General features: G+C 33.7%; 1 protein-coding gene across 1 annotated transcript in view; it reads left to right on the top strand.

The window, feature by feature from the left end:
- Window positions 1–19,276, top strand: part of LOC131051097 (wax ester synthase/diacylglycerol acyltransferase 11) — a 41,832-nt gene extending 22,556 nt beyond the window's left edge. Inside the window, exons 4-7 of the mRNA XM_057985470.2 lie at window positions 18,181–18,305; window positions 18,414–18,623; window positions 18,721–18,858; window positions 18,956–19,276. Of these exons, the coding sequence (XP_057841453.2) occupies window positions 18,181–18,305; window positions 18,414–18,623; window positions 18,721–18,858; window positions 18,956–19,102 (620 nt within the window). The 3' untranslated portion in view covers window positions 19,103–19,276. The remainder of the gene's footprint in view (window positions 1–18,180; window positions 18,306–18,413; window positions 18,624–18,720; window positions 18,859–18,955) is intronic.
- Window positions 19,277–24,350: the final 5,074 nt, after the last annotated feature.

Here is a 24,350-nt window from a genome sequence, read left to right as displayed (position 1 = left end):
CAAGATGCTTTTTGTCTAGATTAAATAATGTTGGTTCTTCTTCTTCTCCATCTCCCAAGTTGTAATACTCTTCAAATCCTTGTACTAGTGATTTCATATTATTTCTCATAGTATTGGTGCCTTGTCTACCCACCACATTAGCTTTCTTCTTCCCTATATTCTTCTTCTTTTCTTTTTTTTATTAGTTCTTCTCTAGAGTTGTCATATTATGATGTATTTGATGTCCACACATCCATCTTATGGCATCCTCTCACTCCTTGTTGTGGCATTATTTGAATTACTCAGGATCCTCTTTATAGATCATCACTTTGAGATAGTTGATACTTGTCCTAATTAGTATGGAAATTGTTGGCCTTTTCATAGGTAAACATTGTATGTTCTTCCTACCTACAAAATATGCATTTTACCTCTTTTTGGCCCATCATTCTTATGTGCACTACCCAATTTTAGCACAATTGAAACATGTAGCATCATTCATTCTTCTATTACCTTGGCCTCTTCCTTGATCTCCTCTATCATTTGAGTTTTGGTTGTCGTCAAGATAACCCTAGTTATTTTGAATGGAACAAGAATTAGAGCTGTCCTAGTAGGGTGGGATCTGGTAGTCTATGTCAACTGTGTCTTCCTTATTATAGTTATGGTATGAACAACTTTGATTTTCTCCATTATGAATTGGAGGCCTTTTCTTGGGATAATCCTTAGTCATATGCAAATCCCATTCTTGGAAAATAGAACAATACATAAATTTGGTTTCATTGTCCTTATTGTTGCCAGTTTCGTTTTTGCTATATCCTTCAAACAATCATTCTATATATGTCCTTCTTAATTGCAATATGTGTAGTATATATGCTCTAGTTGTTTAGGCTCGGTAGCCCTTATCTCTTTTTGTATTACACACCTTGGAGTTTTTTCCTATAAATATTCAATGATTTCTACATTTTGGTTCTTTTTTAGGATCCTCGAAGGTTGGTCCTCTATCTGATAGGCCATAGTAATCAAGTCCTCATATTTTTGAGATTTTCTTCCAATTTAGCTCTAATATCTCTATTTACTCAACAGATGAACCACTCAATCTTTTGTTTCTCTATTAATTTTTCTTCTATCTTTTTTCATTTCTTTGTATTTGCATTCATACTCCTTTGTGGATGCAATACCTTGTGGTAGGTTCCTCATCCTTGTTACACTTTCTATGGGGGCCGCCAATGTCCCAAAATTTATCAAGAATTGTGTTTTGACAACATCCCATGTGTTTTCATGGTTGGGGCATTTTTTTACATACCACTAAAATTTATCCTTGCTCAAAGACCCCACAAAGTCCATTAATCTCTCTTTATCCATAATTTTTTCTATCTTTTCTAATATCAATTCCAAGATAAAGTAATATTATGCTACTTCAATGGTATCACTATCAAACACCAAAATTCTAATGACTTTTTCCATTTCTTGGGAGTTTGTTTATGGTATTATGTGTTGTGATGTATTATGATTACTGGTTTGTTTGCTACTTTCTATTATACTGGTTACTTTTCCTTCTTACTATTATTCTAGGGCTCATCTTCTCTTCCCTTATCTCTTGCTAGTTTTATGCAAAAATAGTCTTCCCCAAGTATCTCACTCCAGGGATGTCTTGTTTACTATTTGATTTTCTTTGTTTTTGGTTCTCTTCTCTCTCGTCTTTTTTGTTTTTGTTCTCTGATGGTGATATTTCTATAACTATTCTCCTACTTTTAGACCTATGGGGGGATGGGTCCTAGTTTGAGGGTTGCATCTCTTCAAAACTCCTTTTCATCCTTTGATTTTTAAATGACATGTTACTTGGTTGTACCTCTATTCTTATCTCTTGATTAGCTTCTTATATTTTATTTTCTTCTTCCCTTAATCTACTTATACTCATATTAGCTAATTGCTCCAAATATTCATCACTTATGGATGTGATATTTTCCAAAGTTTTGAGGAATTCCTTAAATCCTTCATCCAGTCTAATCGTAATATTACTAAATTATTTCTTAGGGAATTGTAGAGGGGTAGGAGCCTCATTGCTACTACATTCCCCTAACAAAAAACTCATCTTTCTTTCACATCCATCCATGGTTGTCTTTATACTTCTTATTAACCATTGTACTTTATCTCAGTGTAAACTTATGCTTTTTAGGATCTTCTCTTTTTTAATTCTATTTATTTTCTCTCCTCCTCCAGCAACACCCATAGTGGTGCACTCAATAGCACCCTCATTGGCGTGCTTAATTTTATTCCTTTGAATTTCTTCTCTCTCCATTATTTGTCTTAATCTCCTTTCAACTCCATTAGGTTTGGTCTTTTCTCTTTCTTCTTTACTTCAATCTACTCCTTTATCTTTCTTGAGTTATCAGTATCACCTTTTCTATGAATGTGTTTTTGGATTTGGTATTGCATTACTCCTATGTTGTGTCACATGGTGGTTACCGTTTGGTTATGCTAATGATAACATCTTTTCATAAGTCTTTCTGGACCTTTTCCCCCATTCCATTTCCAATCTCCTTGGCACCTAGCCCCCTCTCACACCATAGACTTCAAGAAGATAGAAAAATAATTAGTCATATTTCTATTTTCATTTCTTGTTTTCTTTCTAATCTAGTAATAGTTTTAAAATTTAAAATTTCTTCTTGGTAAAACCCCAATATAACCTAACTATCATCCCAACAATATAACCAATGTTGGATATAAATTTGAAGGATACAAACCAAAGTTCTATTCCCATATGATTTTAGATGTTGTAGTCTTTCTAACCCAAAACTTCGTCCTATGGAGGCAACAATGAAGTATTCTAGATACTATCTAGTTGCAAATCAAAATGAAATATTATAGATACATATTAGACCCAATAATTATATGTATATGTGTTCATGTATTAGAGTATAGTACATTCCTTATAACTCCTTATTCATAGATATCTTCTAGATCTCTTCATGTATTAGAGTATAGTACATTCCTTATAACTCCTAAAGGGGGTTTAGCCCTTAGATATTTGCCATAAAGAATAACCTATCTTCTAAGTTATACATTCCGAAACCCCATTTTTGGTTTACAATTGTACATCTCTAGACCAGTGTTTGTATATTATTTTTCGATCAACAACTTGATTCATAGAAAAGAGAGAAAAAACTAATATGAAATTCAAGAACTAAAATTAGCTCAAATAAACTAAATTTAGCTCAAATGAGTGAACTTAAGCTAAAAAATCATGCCTCCTAAATATAGAATGAACAAACAAATTTCTAAGGTGATATCTATAAATTTTTAACTCTAGTTGACTTGTAGATTCCAAGATGCAATTAAGGATTGCAAAACAAAAATTTGCTTCCAAGTTTTTTTCCTACAAATTAACCTCCTCTATTAGGGATAATTTTTCTTAAAAATATTTAATTGCATGAATTAATTCACATTGGTTAATATGGTGGTTTTTATCACAATATGGATAAACACCAGTCTTGAGCATAGGAAAAAAATTTAATTGTTGGAATCAATGAACACTGAGAGGGGGTGGGTGAATCAGTGTTCTGCAATTGCTGATTTTAACAATCTGATCTTTAAACCACTTAATGCATATGAAAAGAAGTAAAGTGCATAAACACAAAGAAAAGATTAGCAACACCATAACACCAAGATTTTTTCTTGGAAACCTGGTTAAGGGGAAAACCACTATGGGATTCAAACCCACAATATTAATATACTCTGCTAAAAGTATAGAAATGTTACATAAGGGGAATACACATGCATTTAGACACACTACCTAGAGCTCACTGCTCAATTACAAGGGCTACAACCCTGGAAGGCTCACTACCTTACAAAATGTTTGCAAGAGATTACAATAAACTTTGAACTATGAAATAGAATCAAAAAATTCCTGAGTATAGTTTCAGTTAAGCACAAAATACATACTCTTACACTACTCTACAACTCTGCTCTGTTCTAATAATTTGCATTATATTGGAGCTTAGATCTTCATCATTCCCATGAGAAGCTACAAAAAATCGCTCATACACACTTCAAAAATCTCCATCGATATAAAAAATGATCATATAAACCTATCTTATATATTCGCATCACTGATTTAGGTCATCACCATGTCGGCTTCAAGATCATGGTACAAAAAATGAAATGTGTTCACAAGTTGGCTCAATTCCATCTCTAATGCATATGCGGACCAAAACAAAGTGTCCACATGCTTCCCACATGATAGCTCATCATCCATGAGCACACAATCAATCACCAAAATTGATCCGCAAGATTTGCAAATAGAATCAGCACACATTACCATAGATATGCACTCTTCTTTCCAAAAACATGATTACCAAATCTTCTGACTTGCACAAAATATCACCGGAGACCACAATCCTGGAATAAGGCATATTACATATCTACAAACTTTCCCCGAAATCTGCAAAGAAAAATACTTAACTAAAATAATTCGCCAAAAGAAATTGTAAACTTTGCTCGATACCCCGTTCTTCTCACCAGATCTCACTGGACTCAATCAATCTTCTGGAATGAATGAATTATAAACTATGGATACCGAATCTGATATGAGTTGCCATCAATGACAACATCTCAACATGCATTTAGTGTCTCTTGCCAGTAATCTCCCCCTTTGGCATTGATGGCAAGACTTGGTGAAAAATGACTAAGTGTTAGACCAAAACCAAAATTTATACACTGCAACCAATAATCTGATCACCGAATTCCAAAGAATCAAAGAATTAAGGAACTCCCCCTTAGAACAACATTTTTCACTCCTATACACTCCCCCTTTACATCAATGACAAGGGTAAGATTTAGGGACCCAAAATTTCATGCCAAAGAATGTTATACACATATGTACAGACTTAATTCATAAAAACTTAAATATGTCTGCATAGGAATTCTTCAGTATGTTCAAGTGATTTGCCCAACCCTTTTGCAGATTCTCAAAAACTATTGTAAATCCACTAAAAAGGTAAGAATGTGTTTCCGCAATCTCCAAGTCTTCCATTTAATCTATCTTGAGAGCATTCTAAGAATCTTGAAGAGTAGTAATCATTATGTCCAATTTAGGAGTAATGAGACTTCTAATCTCTCCAATTTTGCCTCTTATTTTCTCCTTATCATGAGTCAAACTTCTAATTTTCTCAAGCAGAGATATCACTTGATTTTCTTGACTGCTCAAAGAATTTGTCAAAGGATCAACTGACTGAGATATACTTTTCAACTGATCCTTGAACTCCTGAGACTGCTTCTCAATATTAGGAGTGAATTTATTCAATGAAAGACATGATTTATACTGGTTACTGCCTTCAGTTAATCCATCATGCACACTCTTCACATAATTAGCCAATGTGGCTCTATCTTTCAAAATTATTTTCTTCAAGGTGCAGAGCCTCTTTGCATTAAACTCATTTTGAGCTTCCTACTCTGCATATTTCTCAAAAGATTCAAAATAAATATTTATAGAATCAATCAAACTTTTCAAATTACCAGATAGGGTATTAGAGGGATCTTTTTGTAATGATGGCATAAGCTTCTCCAAAATGTTGTATGTCATAGCTAATAGAAAAATATCCTCAGTGTGAGATTTCAATAGATCCTCACTAGCCTTTGCCTACGCAAAAATGCAAGATGGAGTTTTTAAAAGGGAGATAAGGAGGCAAGATTGATTGGTCCTTGAATGAATTCAGGATCATCTATTTCTTGTTTTCCCTTTGTTGCCTTGGCAGTGTCTCTTTCTTTGGTTTAAACTTCAACTTCAATTTTGACCTGCACCTTTTGTGGTTCAACATTCTGTGTAGGTGCCTTATGATCATTAACTGAAGGATTTTCTATTTCTGTTCCTATATCCTTTGTTTTATCCTTAGCTACTTCCTCAACCTTAGCTTCTTCTGGTTTGAATACCTGCATATCCAGTACTTCCAAAATAAAAGTATCATCTTGTGCTTGCACTTTCGGATTAGAGCTATCTTTTGCCTTTGTTGGATTCACTTCATATTGGTTTTCTATCAGAATTTTCTTCAAAATTATCTTAGTTTCCTCTAATACCTCATCAACTTTCCTAAACATGATCTTATTAACTTTGTGCTTGCTTCTAAACTCATTCTTTGCTAGCTTGAGTATGTTGGCTATCTCTTCTTTAGAAATTATAGAACATAATTTAACTAATACATACTCCTTTAGTCACTCATCTTCTTTATTTGTTGTATGTCTTCTAGCATCCAAAATTTCATAAAAACTCTTTGGAATTACATATCATAACTCTATCAAGGCTTTACTATATACATTCATATATTCAACTACAACTTCTTCTAATGAACTCTTCCCATTTTCATCAAAATTTTCATACCATTCAAATAGTGGTTTCAAATTTTCATCCTTAACAGCTAAATTAACAATATGCTATAATGTAATAGGAGGCACAATAGTGTAATTACCTTGTAGTTTTCCTAACTTCAATGCCTCATCAAGCTCAGATTTGGGATTCTTACTAGGCCTTGTTCTGTAAGATGGTTTCTCCTTAGAGACCTTGGTGGCCTTACTGCATAATCTGATTCAGTCTCTTCATCATCAACAACTACAAATCAGATTGATATCTTCTTTTGCACATCATTGGATGGCTTAGCTGATGATTTGGGCTTGGGAGGTTGAGAAATGGGAGTAGTACTTCTAGTTATGGCTTTAGGCTTAGGGACTACTATCGGTTCCTTCTTTACTCTTACTGATTTCTCTTTAGAGGTAATTTTTTTCTCTCTAGCTTTCCAGAAATCCTCTTTTGATATCCCCATGCTCTTAGCAAGAGCTTCAAATTCTTTTCAGACCTTCTTCTGAATGACTGGTCCTTTACTGTTGATGTAATACAAGGCTCTTCTCCTTGTAGGTTTCAAACCTTTCTTCATTGGGATCCACTAGTTGACTTAGCAAATATTGCACATATATTTCCAAAACTTGCCCATCAACCTCATAATCCATTCGTAGAATCCATGAAGTTCATGGTTTTACTGCTTCCATTAAACATTGGTCAGTGTCAACCATGAAATAGATTGTGTCTACATATTTCTCAATAATAACTTTAGGGATTATTTCCCTGACATGCATCTCCTTTTGAAAATTCTTGAAATAGCCCCATAGGTTTGCATTGTGGGCTTTGGAATCACCTGAGCTATAAAGATACTCATGGATCTATACTCCAACTGGCCTATCAAACGCCCATTGTACTAGACCAACTCCCGGAATCTCATTCTTGAAATAAAAGAAAACCCATAAGAGTAGAGACCCATACTTCAAGGAATTCTTCTTGTTTTCTTTGATCTTCTTCAAGTTCTTGATGAGCTCACTTTGAAGCAATTCACATAGATCATACCCTTTATCTTCCCTCAACATCTCAAATGCGGCATAAATAGAAGTACCGGAAACAAAGTTGATTCTATTGGAATAGTAGATTTTGTAACCAATCACCATATAAGAAAACCAGATGTCATTGATAGTCATCTCTCTTCTATCAAATTTTGACTGAGTTGCATTTGTTACAACATTTTTTAGCAATTTTCAGAGATGGTAGTTGTTCGGATGCACATAACCCTATGACGGCCTGAATCACATCCTTAGTGATCTTATGCAGCTTGTCCAACCACATGAATTCATTGTGAACATGGCTCAAGATGTATTCAATCCATTCTTGCTCATACGCCATTGGAAATTTCATAAATTGAGGAAAACCCTTGCTGTCAAGATCCTTGAATTCAAGTTTCAGCATGGAGCTTCGATCAGATAATTGGTTGTTGCAAAGATTTAGAATTTGGGAGCTTCCCAGTTCTTCAATTGGCCAATGATTGTATATCCTTATTTCTTCATTGTGTAACACTCTGTGGGGTATGGATGAAAAATCACTCTTCAGATCATCCTCCATTGAAATGATTGGGTGATATTTGAAGTTGGGACAAGCACACTTAGTGATATTGACAACTAGAGGGGTTGTAGTACCAGATGCTACCATTTGTAGATTTAAATTCCAAATTTCAACTGAAGAAGAGGTTTTCATTGATAAATACCTTTGATGTTGGATTAGGCTTACTCGCTAAATCTCTTCGAAAATTGGTAGCATTGGGTTTCTCTTGATCGCCTTCTTTGCAGGACTCTCTAAACTTCTTCTCTTCAATTCACAAAGTGAGAAATGAAGTGAAAAAGTCACCTTTTATTTCCGCAAACCTAACCTTCTACTACAATAAATGCGCTTTTCCCTAACTCTTCCAAATATTCTCTGTCAGATAGGAATTCTTCTTCAGATCTTCAAATTGGCTCAAATCTTCTGGAGATTCATCAAAGCCATCGTATGCACTTTTGCAACCTGTCGGAAATAGGTACAAATCTGAAAAGGGGGGTTGGAAAGATTTGTATTGTTACTCCCCCAAGGCTGGATGCCTAGGTTCAGTTACTGGATGTAATTCCAGCACCAAAATCAGTAAACCACTCTTAAAGATCAATAAACAAAACATTTTTTCTATTAAATTGTATTAATTTCCTTCATTGGTATTCCCCATCTCTTTTCTCAATATGACATGTTACATTTAATTGCATAAAATATAGCTTAGCATTATTTATCAATTGGACATGGATGGAAGCTTCTTAATCCTATTCAATCATTAGAAAGGTGAGATTTAATTCTTCTCTCTTCTTAGTAAGTAAGTAATCAACATCCAACAAAGAATAGATCTTAAGATCTTTTACTAATATAGAAAGGGGGTCTTCCCTATAAATTTAGCTTGAAATAAACTTTTGTTATAATATTTTGAATCCTTTACATTCATGTCAATTTTTTACCTAAAACCATACATCTGCATAATTTGTGAAAATATAGTTTTCTATATTCTAATCACTACATAACAATCTATGAAGTGTATTTTCTCTAGAGAACCTTCAAGATCTAACACTTTTCCAAAAGAAAAATAAGTTTTCAGGATTGTATATATTAATAGGTAAAAGAAATAAGAATAAGCATAAAATAAGTAATTTTTTTAAAAAAGTGAATCAGATACCATTATTTGATACATCTTTATATAAAATAAATGAACGTTACTTCACTACACAAGGTCCACTCTAAATATTGCCCAAGTTGTGGAGGAAAATGTAGAACAAAATGGCTAAAATAAGACAGGCAATGTGGTTTACATTAGAGTACTTTTTGCATAGAGACTCATTTCATGTATATATATGTGAATTCAAAATGGTGCTCATCCTTCATGTACATATCTATGGTTTTATATGCAGCCTGTAACATTCAAATCATTGACTACCCATAGATATGAAAGCACTTAGAAAATCTATGGTAAGTACTAATGAAAATGAGAGAACCATTTAGATGGCCACCCTTGAATCTGTTTATGTTAGATAGTACTATAATATTTGATATCTATCATGGTTGAATCCTTTATAAAACCAATAATTACAAACCTAAACCCATGCATCATCCTTGGGTCAATAAAAGAAAAACTAGGAATGTTCTCTTGTACATGCAAAATTTATCAATTCAAAGAGGCAAGCTCCAACAGTGTGAAAAAATGAAGCACTTTCCTATTAGCAATAATCTTCATATATATTCTCATTATAATTATTCTTAACTCATTAGTTAAATGATTTCTACTAGCATCTTTTCAAAAAAATCAATACCATTTCATGTAAGTACTAGAAAATACAATATTGTTTTGTCTTTGAAATTTCCAATTTGTGCTTCGGGTTTTTCTTGCAGAGCTACATAATTTCTTCTTTCTTACCCTTATTTTTGTTGTTAATTGTTATTTTTGTTATAATTTTTTTAAATATCTTTTTTTATTTTCAAACATAAATTTGGAAACACTCAAACTTTGAATCATTGATTTTTGCAATGGTTACAGGTTTACATTTTATAATCTTTTCAAAATATCATAAAATACTTAACATGAATGTCATGTTTTACAAATATTAATAAGCATGTATTTGTTATCATAATATATTATATTTGAAAAGATCAACTCACTTCTTTCATAATAATTGTAAAGAGAAATTAATTTTTTGTTAATATAGTTTACGTTAATTGTTGATTTCCTAAATTGCACTTTAGGAAAATAGTCTTATGGGAAGTTCAATGAATGGGGAACCAATTGCGTTTCACTGGATGACCTCTGAATTTTCATAAGTTGTCTCTTCATGTAAAAGGAAAAGGGAATAGAAAAAACTTAACAAACAAACTAATCTATGGCGATACTCCAGAACTTCAATTTTGGGGACTTCAGAGAGCACAAAAAGCTATACTTTAAAAGCATAGCCAAAGGCTCATTAAAAATATATCTATTGCAAAGAAAATAATTTATCTTTCAGAGTCTACCAACTGCTCTTTACTTGACGCATTTTCCAATCTCACTTTCTTTTCCTCAACTCTTTCTCTCAGAAAGTGATACTTCAATTCAATATGTTTAGTCCTAACATGCAGTACCGGGTTCTTAGAAATGTTTATAGCACTAGTGTTATCAAAACGTATGATCACCGGTTCTATCATATCCTGCTTGAATCCTTCCAAGACACGTCTCATCCATATAGCTTGTGTACAATTCATGGATGCAGCCACATATTCTACTTCTGTTGTAGACTGAGATATACAAGTATGTTTCTTACTAGCCCAAGATACCAATCTACCACCTAGAAAGAATGCACCATCAGTTGTGCTTTTCCGGTCATCCACATTTCCTTCCCAATCAGCATCAGTGAATACCTACAAAGAAAAATTGCCTCTGTATGGATACCATAATCCATAATTAACTGTCCCTCCAAGATATATGAATATTCTCTTCACTGTTGTCATATGTGTCTCCTTAGGGCTCTTCTAAAATCTTGCTACAAACCAACTACATGGGCAATATCCAGTTTACTATGAACAACATAATATAATTTCTCAATCATGGATTTGTATTCCTTCTCATCCACTGAGGGTGAATCATCTTCTTTTGACAATCTGCAACCTATAACTATAGGTGTTCCAACCACTTTATAGTCTTCCATTCCAAAGGTCTTTAACACTTCCTTCACATACTTAGACTGACTGATAAAAAACCACCTTTCATCTACTATACCTGCAAACCAATGAAATTTTTTATCTCACATATTAGAGACATTTCAAACTCTTGCTTCATCTCATCTGCAAAAGTCATACTCATATCATCATTTCCTCCAAATATGATGTCATCAACAAATACTTATGCAATCAACATCTTGTCTCCTTCAGTCATCAAATAAATATTGTTGTCCTCATCGGTTCTCCGAAATCCTATCTTTATCAGATGTGCATGAAGTCTCTCAAAACATGCCCTTGGTGCTTTCTTTAATCCATATAAAACTTTATGCAATTTTCATACCATATCCTTGTCTTCAATCAATGCAAACCCATCCAGTTGTTCAATATACACCTCTTCTTATTATTTATCTTCTCCATCTTCTACCGGTTGAGCATCTTCATCTGCACTGTTTTGCTCAACATCTTTCTACACTTTTGGTTCAATAATCACAAGTTTTTGTTCATTATCTGTTGCATCAGATTTGTTGGTATCATCGGGTTTATCAAAGAACTCATCAACTTTTACATTCACACTCTCCACAATCTTCTTTGTTCTTTTATTAAAACACTTGAAATCTTTTCTCTTAGTAGAGTAGCCAAGGAATGTTCCTTCATCACTTTTAGGGTCAAATTTACTAGTATAATCATCTCTCTTTATAAAATATCTACTGCCAAAAACTTTGAAATAACTAACACTAGGAGTTCTACCATACCATAACTCATAGGGTGTCTTGTCATTGCCTTTCTTCACCAGTACCTGGTTCAATGTGTATACAACAGTGCTGGCTGCTTCTCTCCAAAACATCTTAGGTACATCTCCCTACATTAGCATAGTCCTTGTTGCTTCAACAATGGTATGGTTTCTCCTTTCTGCAATTCCATTCTGTTGTGGTGTCCTTGGAGTAGATAACTGCCTCTTTATTCCATTTTCATCACAATATTTCATAAACTCGTCAGATGTAAACTCTCCACCCCGGTCAAATCTCAGGCACTTAAGATTCTTATCAGTTTCCTTTTCTACTAAGGCTTTGAATGCCTTGAACTTGTTGAAAGCTTTTGACTTTTACTTCAAAAAAGTAACCCACGTCATTCTAGAAAAATCATCAATAAATATCATGAAATATTTGTCACCATAAAAAATTCTAGTCCTCATAGGACCACATAAGTCAGTGTGCACCAAATCTAGAATATACTCAGAAGAAAAAGATTTTCTCTTAAAAGAAGATGTAGTAATCTTACCCAATTGACATTCTTTACACATCACATTGTCTGATTTAATAAGTTATGGCATACATGTAGCCATATTTGACTTTCTAACCTTAACCACATTATCAAAGTTCACATGACAAAACCTTATATGCCATAACCAGATATCTTCAATCTTAGCAACCAAACAATTGTTAACATTAGTATTTAGATGGAATAAGTTACCTTTAGTCTATTTATCAGTAGCAATCAGTTCTCCTTTGCAACGTAAAACCTTGCATACTCCATTCTTAAACTCAAGATGATAACCTTTGTCATTCAACTAACCAACAATCAACAAGTTATGTTTCAAACCTTCAACCCAATATACATCATTAGCATTACTTTTACCATTCAAAGAGATAGAACCTTTACCTTTTACCATACAAGGTGAATTATTCCCAAACCTTTTTACATCACCATCAAATTCTTCAAGATAAATAAACTTGTTCTTATCAACGGTCATGTGGTGTGAGAAACCACTATCAATAATCCATTCATCATTGTTGTCAATGTGAGATACTAAAGCCTTCTTATCAGATAGATCTTCTTTAACAACAACAAAAACAATCTCCTCATTGTCTTCATCCTTAGAATCCTCATCAATAGCACCTTCATCCATTGCAACATAACACTATTTCTTTCATTTTCCCTTATATTTTCTAAACTTTTTCTTTTGATCACTATTAGGATAGTTTGCAGCTATATGTCCTATCTTGTTACAAGAGAAACAATTAAGAGGTAGCTTGCCTTTGTACTTAATAGTGCCTCTAGGAAGTCTTTTTGCTAATAGAGCTTCAAACTCCATCAAATTATCTTCATCATCCACACCAGCTTTACTACCGCCATGATGACTTGACTTGCATTCATTACTATGACAAACATCTTTCCCTTTTCTCACTGGTACACTAGATATAGATGCTTTGAAAGCAGATTCTATCTTAGGTACACTTTTATCAAAACTATTCAACTCAAAAGCAGTGAGCTTACCAATCAAAGAATCAACAGTAACCTTATCATTATTAATTGACCTCAACTCTTGAATACAAGACACTCTAATGGCATAGACAGACAATAGGGTTCTAAGCATTTTACTCACCATGGTGTCTTCTTCAATAGTACCACCAGAACTTTTGATTCCACCGACAACTTCTTTTATCCTCTGTCCATACTGAGTAATATTTTCACCTTCCATCATTCTCATGTCATCAAATTTTCCTCTAAGGCTCTCTTCTTTAGCCTTTTGAACATGCTTATCACTACCATAGATTAATTCTAACGCAGTTTCTAAACCATGGACATCAATATATTTAGTATTAGAAAGTGTACTTACAATGGCTTCCAATGCTTGAATGCTTTCTTGTTGCTCCTTAATCTAATTTGTAGTCAGAGGACCGGTAGGAGGTACATACTTAGTAATAACAAGATGCCAGAACTGAACACCCATACCTTTGATATAAATATTCATTCTATCACTCCATATTTTGTAGTTGTCCTTAGTGAATTTGGGACCCTCATTCTTCATCATCTTCGGATCTTTTCCTTAAGCGGTTAAGCTTTTGCACAAAGAGGACCTAATGATCTGATACCAATTGTTAATGCGAGGATCTGGTTAATTGAGAGGTGGGGGTGAGTTAGTTATAACAATAAATTGCAATCTTTCACCAATCTGAAATCACTTCACCAAAAAAAGTTCATAACCAGTACCGGTAGCTGATCAAACAATCTCCAAATCAGCTTTACCAAACTAATACTGGTAGCTACTTAAGTGTTCATCATTAAGAAAATATAGTAAAGACATCAAATGAACAATCCATCCACAACATGAACACAAGGATTTTCCACGTGGAAACCCAAATGGGAAAAACCACGGTGGGAATTGGTACCCACAAAATTTTTGCACTCTTTTGTAATGCGTCTTGTTAAAGGCCTAGCCCGGTTAGGAGCTTTACAAAAATGCCCGGTTAAGAGCAGACCCTGTTAGGAGTCACCTGGTGAAGGGATTTTAACCTCAACCCTATTAGGAGCTCTACCCTATTAGGAGCTCTGCCCTGTTAGGAGTAACCTCGCTAAAGGATTTAAACCCAAATTAATGAGCCACCCGGTGAAGGGATTTACAAGATCAGGCCTGTTAGGACCTACCCTGTTAAGGGATTTTAGTACTACTGCAATTGTTAGGAAACAACAGATAAATGATTTGATCAATGCACTTGTTGCTTGCTAGTGCAGATCCACTTCAGTTCCAATCTGCTTCACACATGCAAACATCTCAATCTGGTTTGACACACTCTTCTCTAATCATCGACACAATAAACCATCTAAAACTTGACCTAAATAGACTTTACAATTAGGTCGGTTACGTAACCCTAACTTACAATTAATCTACATCATAGATCATAACATATCATTACAAATCATTACAATTTATTATACAAATTATTACAACAAATTTCAAGACAATTACAGTCATTGAATGATCATAACTCATCACCGTACATCGATCTGATAAGTTGTCAAACCCTTAACACATTCTGCTAAGCACTTTGTTGCTTCCCAAGAAATTCACTCCTTGTACGCGCCAAAATAACATCTTATCTCTTCACATGGATTTTGACACGTCATCATCAATTTATGAACATGATAAGAATCACTGCCAAACCATAAAACATTATTGGTCAAAGGTCTTGTTACCGGTTCTAAAACCCTAGCTGAATAAATAACAATCAATTACAAACATGACTTCCGGGTGTCCAAACATGACGTGGTTCTAGTCATAAACTTAATACAATGTCATAAGCATACATTCCAAACTGCAACACCTAACTCAACATGGATCTCTACTGCAACCATCTCCTTCTTTGTTCCTTCTTATCGGTTCACTGTCAACTTAGCAAACACTCCATTACCGGTTATGCTTAGATAACCTAGATGATATACCAAACATAAACAAACATGGTTTCCATCAATGACAACACAAATAACTGATCATGTCACAATTATATCATCACCAACAGTCCATCAATATATCATCACTAACAGTCCTTTAATATATCATCACCAACAGTCCTTTAATATATCATCACCAACAATCCTTTACCGGTACATCACCATCTCAATCAGTTATGCCAATAAGCCAACAGTGTTTGCGAGGGTAAGCTTGTTAGCATTTCTCAGCCCTTTTATCCTAATGCAACTCTAACCAGAAGTGTTGAAGGACAGATTATAGCCCTTCATGATCAGATCTCAAGCCTTCAAGTGGATAAGGAGAACATATTGAGAAAAGTAGGTGAACTCCGAAACCTGATTGCCACCTGGTTGGACACTATACTAAGTAATAAGGTGGACTGTATGAAGGAGATGGCCCGACCTGTATCATCAAATTTAAGAGAGTTAGAGATTCATGCTATTGTATTCGATGCATTAATCATAGTTTTGGACAACTTGAAGAGTGGGTGGGATACTCACCTAGGATTTTTTAAGATTGTTTATGCTGACCTCTTCAAGTATTTGTCATCTATATATAAATTTTGGACAACACCCCATCTTTCGCATTGTTGTCAAAGGGGGAGAGAGAGGAATGGTGAAAAATGTACAACATTGGAGAATGGAATTCTTTGTCTAAGGGGGAGCCTTAGATATTCTTTTGATCCTTTTGAACCGGTGTATAATGCTCAACACAGTCATTTTTCATGAGCATTGCCATCAATGCCAAAGGGGGAGATTGTTAGAAATTGACACTCATCCGGTGGTCTCTGGTGATTTATGGTGGTTTCTAATAGATGATTATTGTCTTAGGGTTGTCATTGATGGCAACTCTTCATGGATATCCAATCCGATGGTTGTAATTCCTCTTATCCGGAAGTAGGTGTTAGCCGATATTTCAGAAAAAATAGAGCATTTTTGAGTCTGAAAGCTTTCTGGTGATTCTGGTGCATTGAATCGTGTTCTTGTTGATTGAGCTGACTTAGATACATTATTTTGGTGATCTGCATTTATATTTTGGATCCGGTCAATCAAACATGTAACTACATGTTACAACTTCAGGCCGACATGATGTATGATCTATTTTGTGGTATTTGGTATATAAGTTTGGTGTGGATGATGTGATTTTATGCAAGCGAGAGGTGATCAAGAATCTGTTTTGGCACAGTTTCGCGTGCACATTCTTGATCCGATAGCTCACTGAGACAGTGTATAGGGAAGAATAGAGAAGGTGATCGAGTCAGTGTTTTTGCACTTAATCGGAACTCATCCAAGCATAGCAGATGTTATTTTAGAGTTCATACATTATAATTCATCATTGTAACACCTGTGTAAGTCAGTGAGACTTCCCTGAGGGTTGTAGCCTTCTGAGTTATTGTAATTGAGCAGTGAGCTCTAGGCAGTGTTCCTGAATGCCTATGCATTCCCATTTTGTAATATTATTTTGCTACTGGCCATAGTGGAATAATATTTTGGGTTCAAATCTCGCCGTGGTTTTTCCCATTTGGGTTTCCACGTAAAAAACCAATGTTATGATCTTGTGGTTGTTTGTTTCATGTTTCTATATTTTAGTTTTAAGTGTTTTCTTTCGATGGTTAAAAGTTAAGTTTGAAAATCTATTAACCAATAGATCGCTAATTCACACCTCCCCCTCTCTATGATCCCTTCTATGTGAGTGAACCCCCTCCCCCTACAATTGATAACCATTTCACCATAAAAATCATTCACTCATTAATCGGGTTGCTTGAGGAAATAGAAAGAATCATGAAAATTCATTGTGTGTCCATCACCATCTATGGACGTTACAACCCTATTTGCCTTTTGATCATGCTTCTCCATTATGTTGAGTCATCGTTTTTGCTACAACCACTTCAACAAATTGATTCCTTGTGTCTGCCCTCATGCTTCCCTAAGAAAATACATGGCACTTGATTGTGCTTTCGAATAGACTCTGGTTGTGAAAATCTTAGGCCTTTCGCCTTGCCAATATGTGGCTACCTATTTGTTTTGTTGGTTGCGACACATGGCATGTGAGCGGGGCTTCTAAACATGTTTAATTTCCTCACCTCAAAAACTCTCGTGGATCTAACACATGGCGACCTCCGCATATGAGGACCACTCAGGAGAGTCGTGTGAAAAAGGAACATATGGCAGTCTGGCGGAGCTCCTAAGAACCTTTTCCAAAAGCATGCCTAACTGACCTGTGGCTTCCATGGAAACAACTTGAATGAAAACTTTGAGAGCGCAAAGGGTAAAAACTCGTGGACATAAATGGCTCGAAAGAGCAACTATGGATTTATCCACATTAATTAAATAAAAATTATATGAATATCTATAATTAATTTGCAATTCCATTATATTGTTTTATGTTTCAATGGATAATACATTTCTTATTTAGATTCTAATAGACTTGTCACTTGTGAATTAAAACTCTTTCAACTTATGTATTCAAATATATTTTAATTAATCAGATTATGCTTGATAATTATTTGCATGTATTATTAGTTCCCTTCATTTTGAAATGCATTCATGTTGCTCACAGACTCTACTTATTATCCTAAACAACCAAATGAACTTAAAATTAAATTTTGTTCTAACTTAATACACAAACACAAAAAAATTACACTTAAAATTGCAATTGAAAAAACAAATACACTATTCACTTCCTATTACAAATCTAAAATGACAAGAACTTACTACTATGTGACGCTTGTTTATGATATATTTATCATTTCTATATTATCTTGAAAATAATGTTGTCCTAAAACCTAAAGTATAAATTTCTTGAAATTAATTCTTTTTCATCATTTTTAAGTGATTACGAATTTAAATATTCTATTTAATTAGCCTTTGATGTTATACATATGTAGGTGGAGAACAAAGTTTAGAAGATGCATATGAAAAGAGATCGATTCCAAAACATAGTATAACAATGAAGAATAAAAGAGCTACTGCACTGACAATGATCAATATGAGAACACTTGCTGGTCTAGAGGTTTTATACAATATAATTCAATTTATTTTATTAAATTTTAATAATATTTTTTTAAAATAAAATTTGTCTAGTTTCATATATGATCTAACAATAATATTTGTTTTATAGAATTTGGAAGAGATGATGAAACCAAATACTCAAATTCGTTGGGGAAATCACTATGGAATGTTACGAGTACCAATACCTTTGAAAAATATGAAGAATCCATTAGATTTTGTTAAAATGACAAAGTGTATATTTGATAGACAAAAAATGTCACTAGGAGTATTTGCTATTGCCAAAATTATGGGCTATATAGGGAGATTTAGAGGAGCCAAGGTAAGCTTAAGATAAACATCAATATGTACATATTTTCATAGAAATATGTTAACTTATACATAAAGGAAACTTATCATTTTTATTGTTAATTTTACAGGCACTTGCCAAATGTGCATACAAGACTTCTACAAGTTCAACAATGATGATATCAAATATGATTGGTCCTAAAGAAAAGATAGCAATTGATGGAAATGTAGTCAAACGATTTTCCTTCTATGTATCAGGAGGACCAACAGTGAGTACAAAACTATACCATTTTATATTGTACATAAATTATTATATTCTACAAAGTAACTTATCTTTCCTAACTATAAAAAAAATTGTGAATGCAGGCACTTGCTGTATTCGTTTTAAGCTACATGGACACAATTACAATACAAGTGTTAGCACAAAAAGATTATATCAATATAGATATAATATTGAATCTTTTTAGGGAAGCTTTTGAAGAAATAAAGGAGGCCTCTATCCATGATTTATGATATAGAGAAAGTTACAAACAAACACATTATAGATATAGAGAAAATTCTTAGATAGGAAAGTTTATAATTACTCTATATTAATATCCATATGTTACTTAAGTACCTAGAATAATATAATATTTTGGGCATGTGCATATGGTCCTAATCAAATAAGAAAAGTAAAAAATGATATGATGTAAGGGTTTATCACATCAATAACTATTGATGATAAATGTGAAATCAATTATGACTTAATTATAAATTGATTGCTTATATAATTTCTTGAGAATTGTTTTCATGTCAACATTAAGTGATATCTATATTTAATGTTTAATAAAGTCATATTTATTACTTGATAATTATAATTTTTTCACTTTGAATTAGTCATTATGTTATTATTTTAAGTAACATCAATATATAATTTGTAACAATATCGATTTCTTGATGTAGTTAATATTAACATGTAATTTGTAATAACCAATTTTTTTTTTAATTAAATATTACATATCATACATGCGTAATAAAATTATCTATGTAAATATTTATAATCTAAATTTTTAATATAGTATTTGTGATTCTAATAATGATCACAAAGATTAATTTAGAATCTACAATTTTTTAAATTATCAATAATTTTGAATATATAAAACTAATGTAAAACCATATTATTCATTTAAAAAGTGTATATATGTAATCCCTTTCAAATAGATAATATGGTTTTATATTAATTTATAGAAATATGGTTTCAACTTAAGTGTCTTATTTAAAATATCTTGATCATGATATATTTATAATGATTTTTAGTTGATTTAATTTATTGATATTATATCACAATTAATGGTTTTACTATGTTTCAACTATCTCCACGTGGTGTAATTACATGTTATATTTTATTGAATGTCCAAGAAATTTTTCCCTTAGAAGCGGTTGATGAGAGATGAACAATTTGAGTAAATATATTATGTAACCTCCTTATCTCACTGAATTTGAACTATGATACATATCTTATATATCCTCATAAAATTATGATTCAAATAAGTCTTGATTCTAGATTCACGTGTTCTTTCTCCATATGTATTTAACTATAATGCTTGATTTAAGTGTTGTGAAAATCCTATATTCTCAAAGTGAAGAGTTAGTTATTTTATTGACTTCATGAAAAAATATTACATGAATATTTAGAAAATGTAATGAGTTAAACAAAAATATTAAATAATAAAATGCATTAGTCAATTGCATTATTTTTTATAATATTCATCCAAATGTGTTTTCCTACATGCATTTGATTACAATGCTAGTGAAGTATCTAAGATGAGAAAAGAACCATCTAAAACCAATTTATGATGTCAAAAGAAAGGAAACATGAAAAAGGAAAAGGATTTTAGAACACATGCATTTTGGTTCTATTTTCATCGCTTTGACTATTCTTATAATTGTTTTCTTATTCGTGTTGCCCCCTTTTAGTTTTTGAATTTAGTGCATCTTAATTCAATTTTTAATCTACCTTTGGTCACTCAATCTATCATTTTTATCACTTTAGAACCAAGTCCTCACCTCCCTCAGTTCTTGAAACATCTAATCGATCGACCCTTTGAAGTGTTTAGATGTTAGCAATGTCCAAATTTGTTTTAAGGCCCCAGTCCCTTCGTAGTCGACAAATTGCAACCCATTGGAACGAAATCACTCATAAGTCTTTATGGTATCAAAGTTTTGTCTTTCCCCAATCACGTGACATCCTGATGTGGGTGAGTCGTAGTAGTTAGTAAAGGGCCTTAACTTGTCTTTGTTATTGGCCGACCACTCTATTTAGGAACTTTTGCTTACACTTTAAATTGTTCCATGGTTCCAATCTTTTTCAAATGCCCAACACCTAGCAATTCATATTTTCAAGGCACATTTCCAGTCGTGACATATGTGAGCATAAAGCATTAATGAGCCTTAAATGAAAAAATCAAATCAAAATATGGGAAAAGAATTGGCGCTCTTTATAAAGAGAATGTCAACTCATTTTTGCGAGTTGGACAATATGGTATGCCACCCCAAGCAAACAAGTTTTAAATGCTCTAAGAATGTATAAAGCTACCACATTTTGGTTGAAATTTTGTTGCATATTTTGGATGGCAAACAAGAGACAGATTGAAAGATCATTGTAGTGGTGAATTTGCGAGCACGTAAAAACTAGGTTTGAGCCAAGATTTTTCCTTCTTCCCCATTACTTTGTTAAATATTTAGGGCTTCGCAAGTGAAATTAGGAAGGGGTCTTTGTGGACATGCTCATGAATTCATATCTCTACCTCGCTCTACATTTTCTACCAATTAACTTAGTTCCCATTATAGTTATATAATACGTAGCTTGTCTTCTCCTATGTAGGATGAAACCCAAAATGTCTCCTACTATAGGCAATGCCTTAGATGATATGAGAGACACAGACATGAGAAATGTTAGAGAGTTCAAATAACCAAAAGACAACTGAGAGGGGGTTGTGAATCAGTTGTCATAGATTACCAGAACATTTATCATTTAAAACTTTAATCCTAGAGCCCAAAACATTAATATTGGAATGCAAAAACTAAATACCAGAATAACAGATAAACCAATTAAGCATAAGCAATAATCAGAGAATAAATACCATCCACATGACACCAAGATTTATACGTGCAAAAATCGGCAAAGGGAAAAACTACAGTGGGAAGCCTACCCATAGTCAGATAATACTTCTGTAGTAAGTATATGAATTACAATTGAGGGGCCTACACTTGCAGGAAGGCCAACAACCTAGAGTGCACTACTCATCACAAAAGAAGTCTCATTGACTACATAGAAATCCAGACTACAATCCGGAGAAAAGATTGAACTGCAAAGATAGCATCTCCTATGCCTGAGTAGAGTTTCGATTAAGCTCAATACCGGAGGACTAAATCCTCTCACATAAACCCAACTCGATCTCCAATGATCAGCCAAATTCTCTACCTGAATGATATTACATTATTTGCACATTACATATCCATATCCCATTCCTATGACCATTATGATCTATAATAAAATCTTACATCATATATATACAAACCCTCGACCATAAACAATCAGGTCGGCCACCAGACAATAAACTAATTACATAATTACAAAACATGTTGGTCTTAGACCAAAAAAATAATATCCAACTCATAAGACATCTCGGAAACACATCGAGAGGTCCAATCCACACGTTACATTAAGTCGGTCCATAACCTAGATCAACTGGGACCCAATATAGGTCCACATGCTAAAGCAATGATCCCAATCTCCTAAGTCTCGATCATGATCACCATTAGCATCCTGGATCTCTATCAGAAGTTGCACCAACACCACTTATGCATATCATCAAATATCTTCATCAAAGCTCTGTCAGTGAAACCCTCGCTGGAACCACAAACCAAGCTTCCAAGCAAACGGGATAGCATTCGATCGCCAAATCAAAACCAACTGACTGAATATGAATATGAGTAGCATGAATAAGCCAATTCCATAACCAAAACATACTGGAGCATACTGAATCATATCGAATCCAAACCAACCAGAAACTCCACAACCTACTGGGACCAAAAGAGTGTTGGTAAAGCTTCCAAAACAACAAGTGTTGACATCAATGCAACACATAATCAATTCCTCCAAATGGCCAACAATCTCCCCCTTTGGCATTAATGACAACACTAGATGTGAAAAACATATAAGCACCAAGAAATGCCAAACAAGTCTCCCCCAATGGAAGACAACCAACAATCTCCCACTCAAAGATATAGCAATGAAATTCTGAACCAAATACCAAACTCCCCCTTTGAATAATATCTTTGTAAAGCTCTAAATTACACATATATCTCCCCCCCTAATGTATACAACTCATTAATTTTTTAGTTTTAAGAATTCACTCTAAATAAGAAGCCTCGCTGTTACAAATTCTAGGAAAGGAGAAATATGTAGACATAATTGTACAGTCAAGGTGGGAATTCTTTCATAATCAGATAGATTGGTGTTTCAATTGTATTGTTTAAAACTAGTTAAAAGTAAAAATGAGAGGCAAGTCCAAGCTTCCTACCAAGATAAAAAGAGAATTTTCAGGGAGGATAGCTCAAACATGATTGTACTTCTACATCGAGTATCTGGAAGGCCTAACTCTAAATACTTTGAATAATGGATGTGCCAGTTTGTGTTGACAATATTTTATGAGAGCAAGTATGTGGACTGGACGAGATTGATAAGTGAACACCTACATGAGAAATTGGTAGATTATCAAAAGAACCCATGATTTGATTTGTGTTCTCTATTTTTCTATGTACTTGTTGGTATAAAGTTGGTTTGGTCAGGCCTAAAAGTTGAAGGTTATCTTGTGGTAGTCTCAATTGGATACGATTTTTTCCCTCAACTACAAAAGGATGTAGGTATGAGAAAATTCCCACCCGTCCATGATGCATTCCTCATGACCCTGGTGAAAAGGATTAAAGGGTCATCTGAGAGAATAATTTCCACAAAATTCATGGCCCTAGTCATGTAATTTGACAGCTATTACATCCAATTCAACACATTCTCTTATCTAAGAATCAAGGGTTATGAAAAGGACTCGATAAAATTGTCGAGGTAAGCATCAAACTACCTTGTTTTCTTAGAGCTTTGTCATCAGATGGCCTTTGTTGATATAAAATGTGTGAATTCAAAAAAGAAGGGGTATTCTTTTCCCCTAGCCCTATCTAATAATTATTGTAAAAACAATGAATCTGCCAAGAGTACTGACAAACTATTGGCCGATTTTGGTTTCCATTCCTTACCTCTAAGACCCAATTTTGACAACAAAGTTTTCATCAAATGCAATATCTATGGAGAGAAATAGTATCTTCATGTACTACAATTGGAATATTTTTGGGAAGATTGTGTAGATGAGAGAGAAGTCCAAAGGAGAAATTTGATGAGGGTTAACATAGATCAGGTTATAGCCTTTGGTTTGTCTTTTCCACTCCCAAAAATATGGTTGATGATGTTTTGGTGTTGATTGATGAATCATATCAAGATGTCGTTGTCGTTCCACTTCTCCAAATCCAATGGCCAGAAGAAGAGAAGAGGACAAATATTAGGTTTAGGTCCTCAAATGTGCTAAAAAGAACAAGAAAGTGGCTGGAAATAAAAATGAGGACACATGTTGGGTCTTCCTCATAGAAAGGAACACCTAATGCAGAAAGGAGCCATTCCCAAAGTTCCCAAATCATAAATGCTACATCTAATATAGTTACAACTTCTCAA

This window comes from Cryptomeria japonica, chromosome 6 (genome assembly GCF_030272615.1).
Source record: "Cryptomeria japonica chromosome 6, Sugi_1.0, whole genome shotgun sequence".
Taxonomy (NCBI): Eukaryota; Viridiplantae; Streptophyta; class Pinopsida; order Cupressales; family Cupressaceae; genus Cryptomeria; species Cryptomeria japonica.
This window is presented reverse-complemented; position numbering and strand designations above follow the sequence as displayed.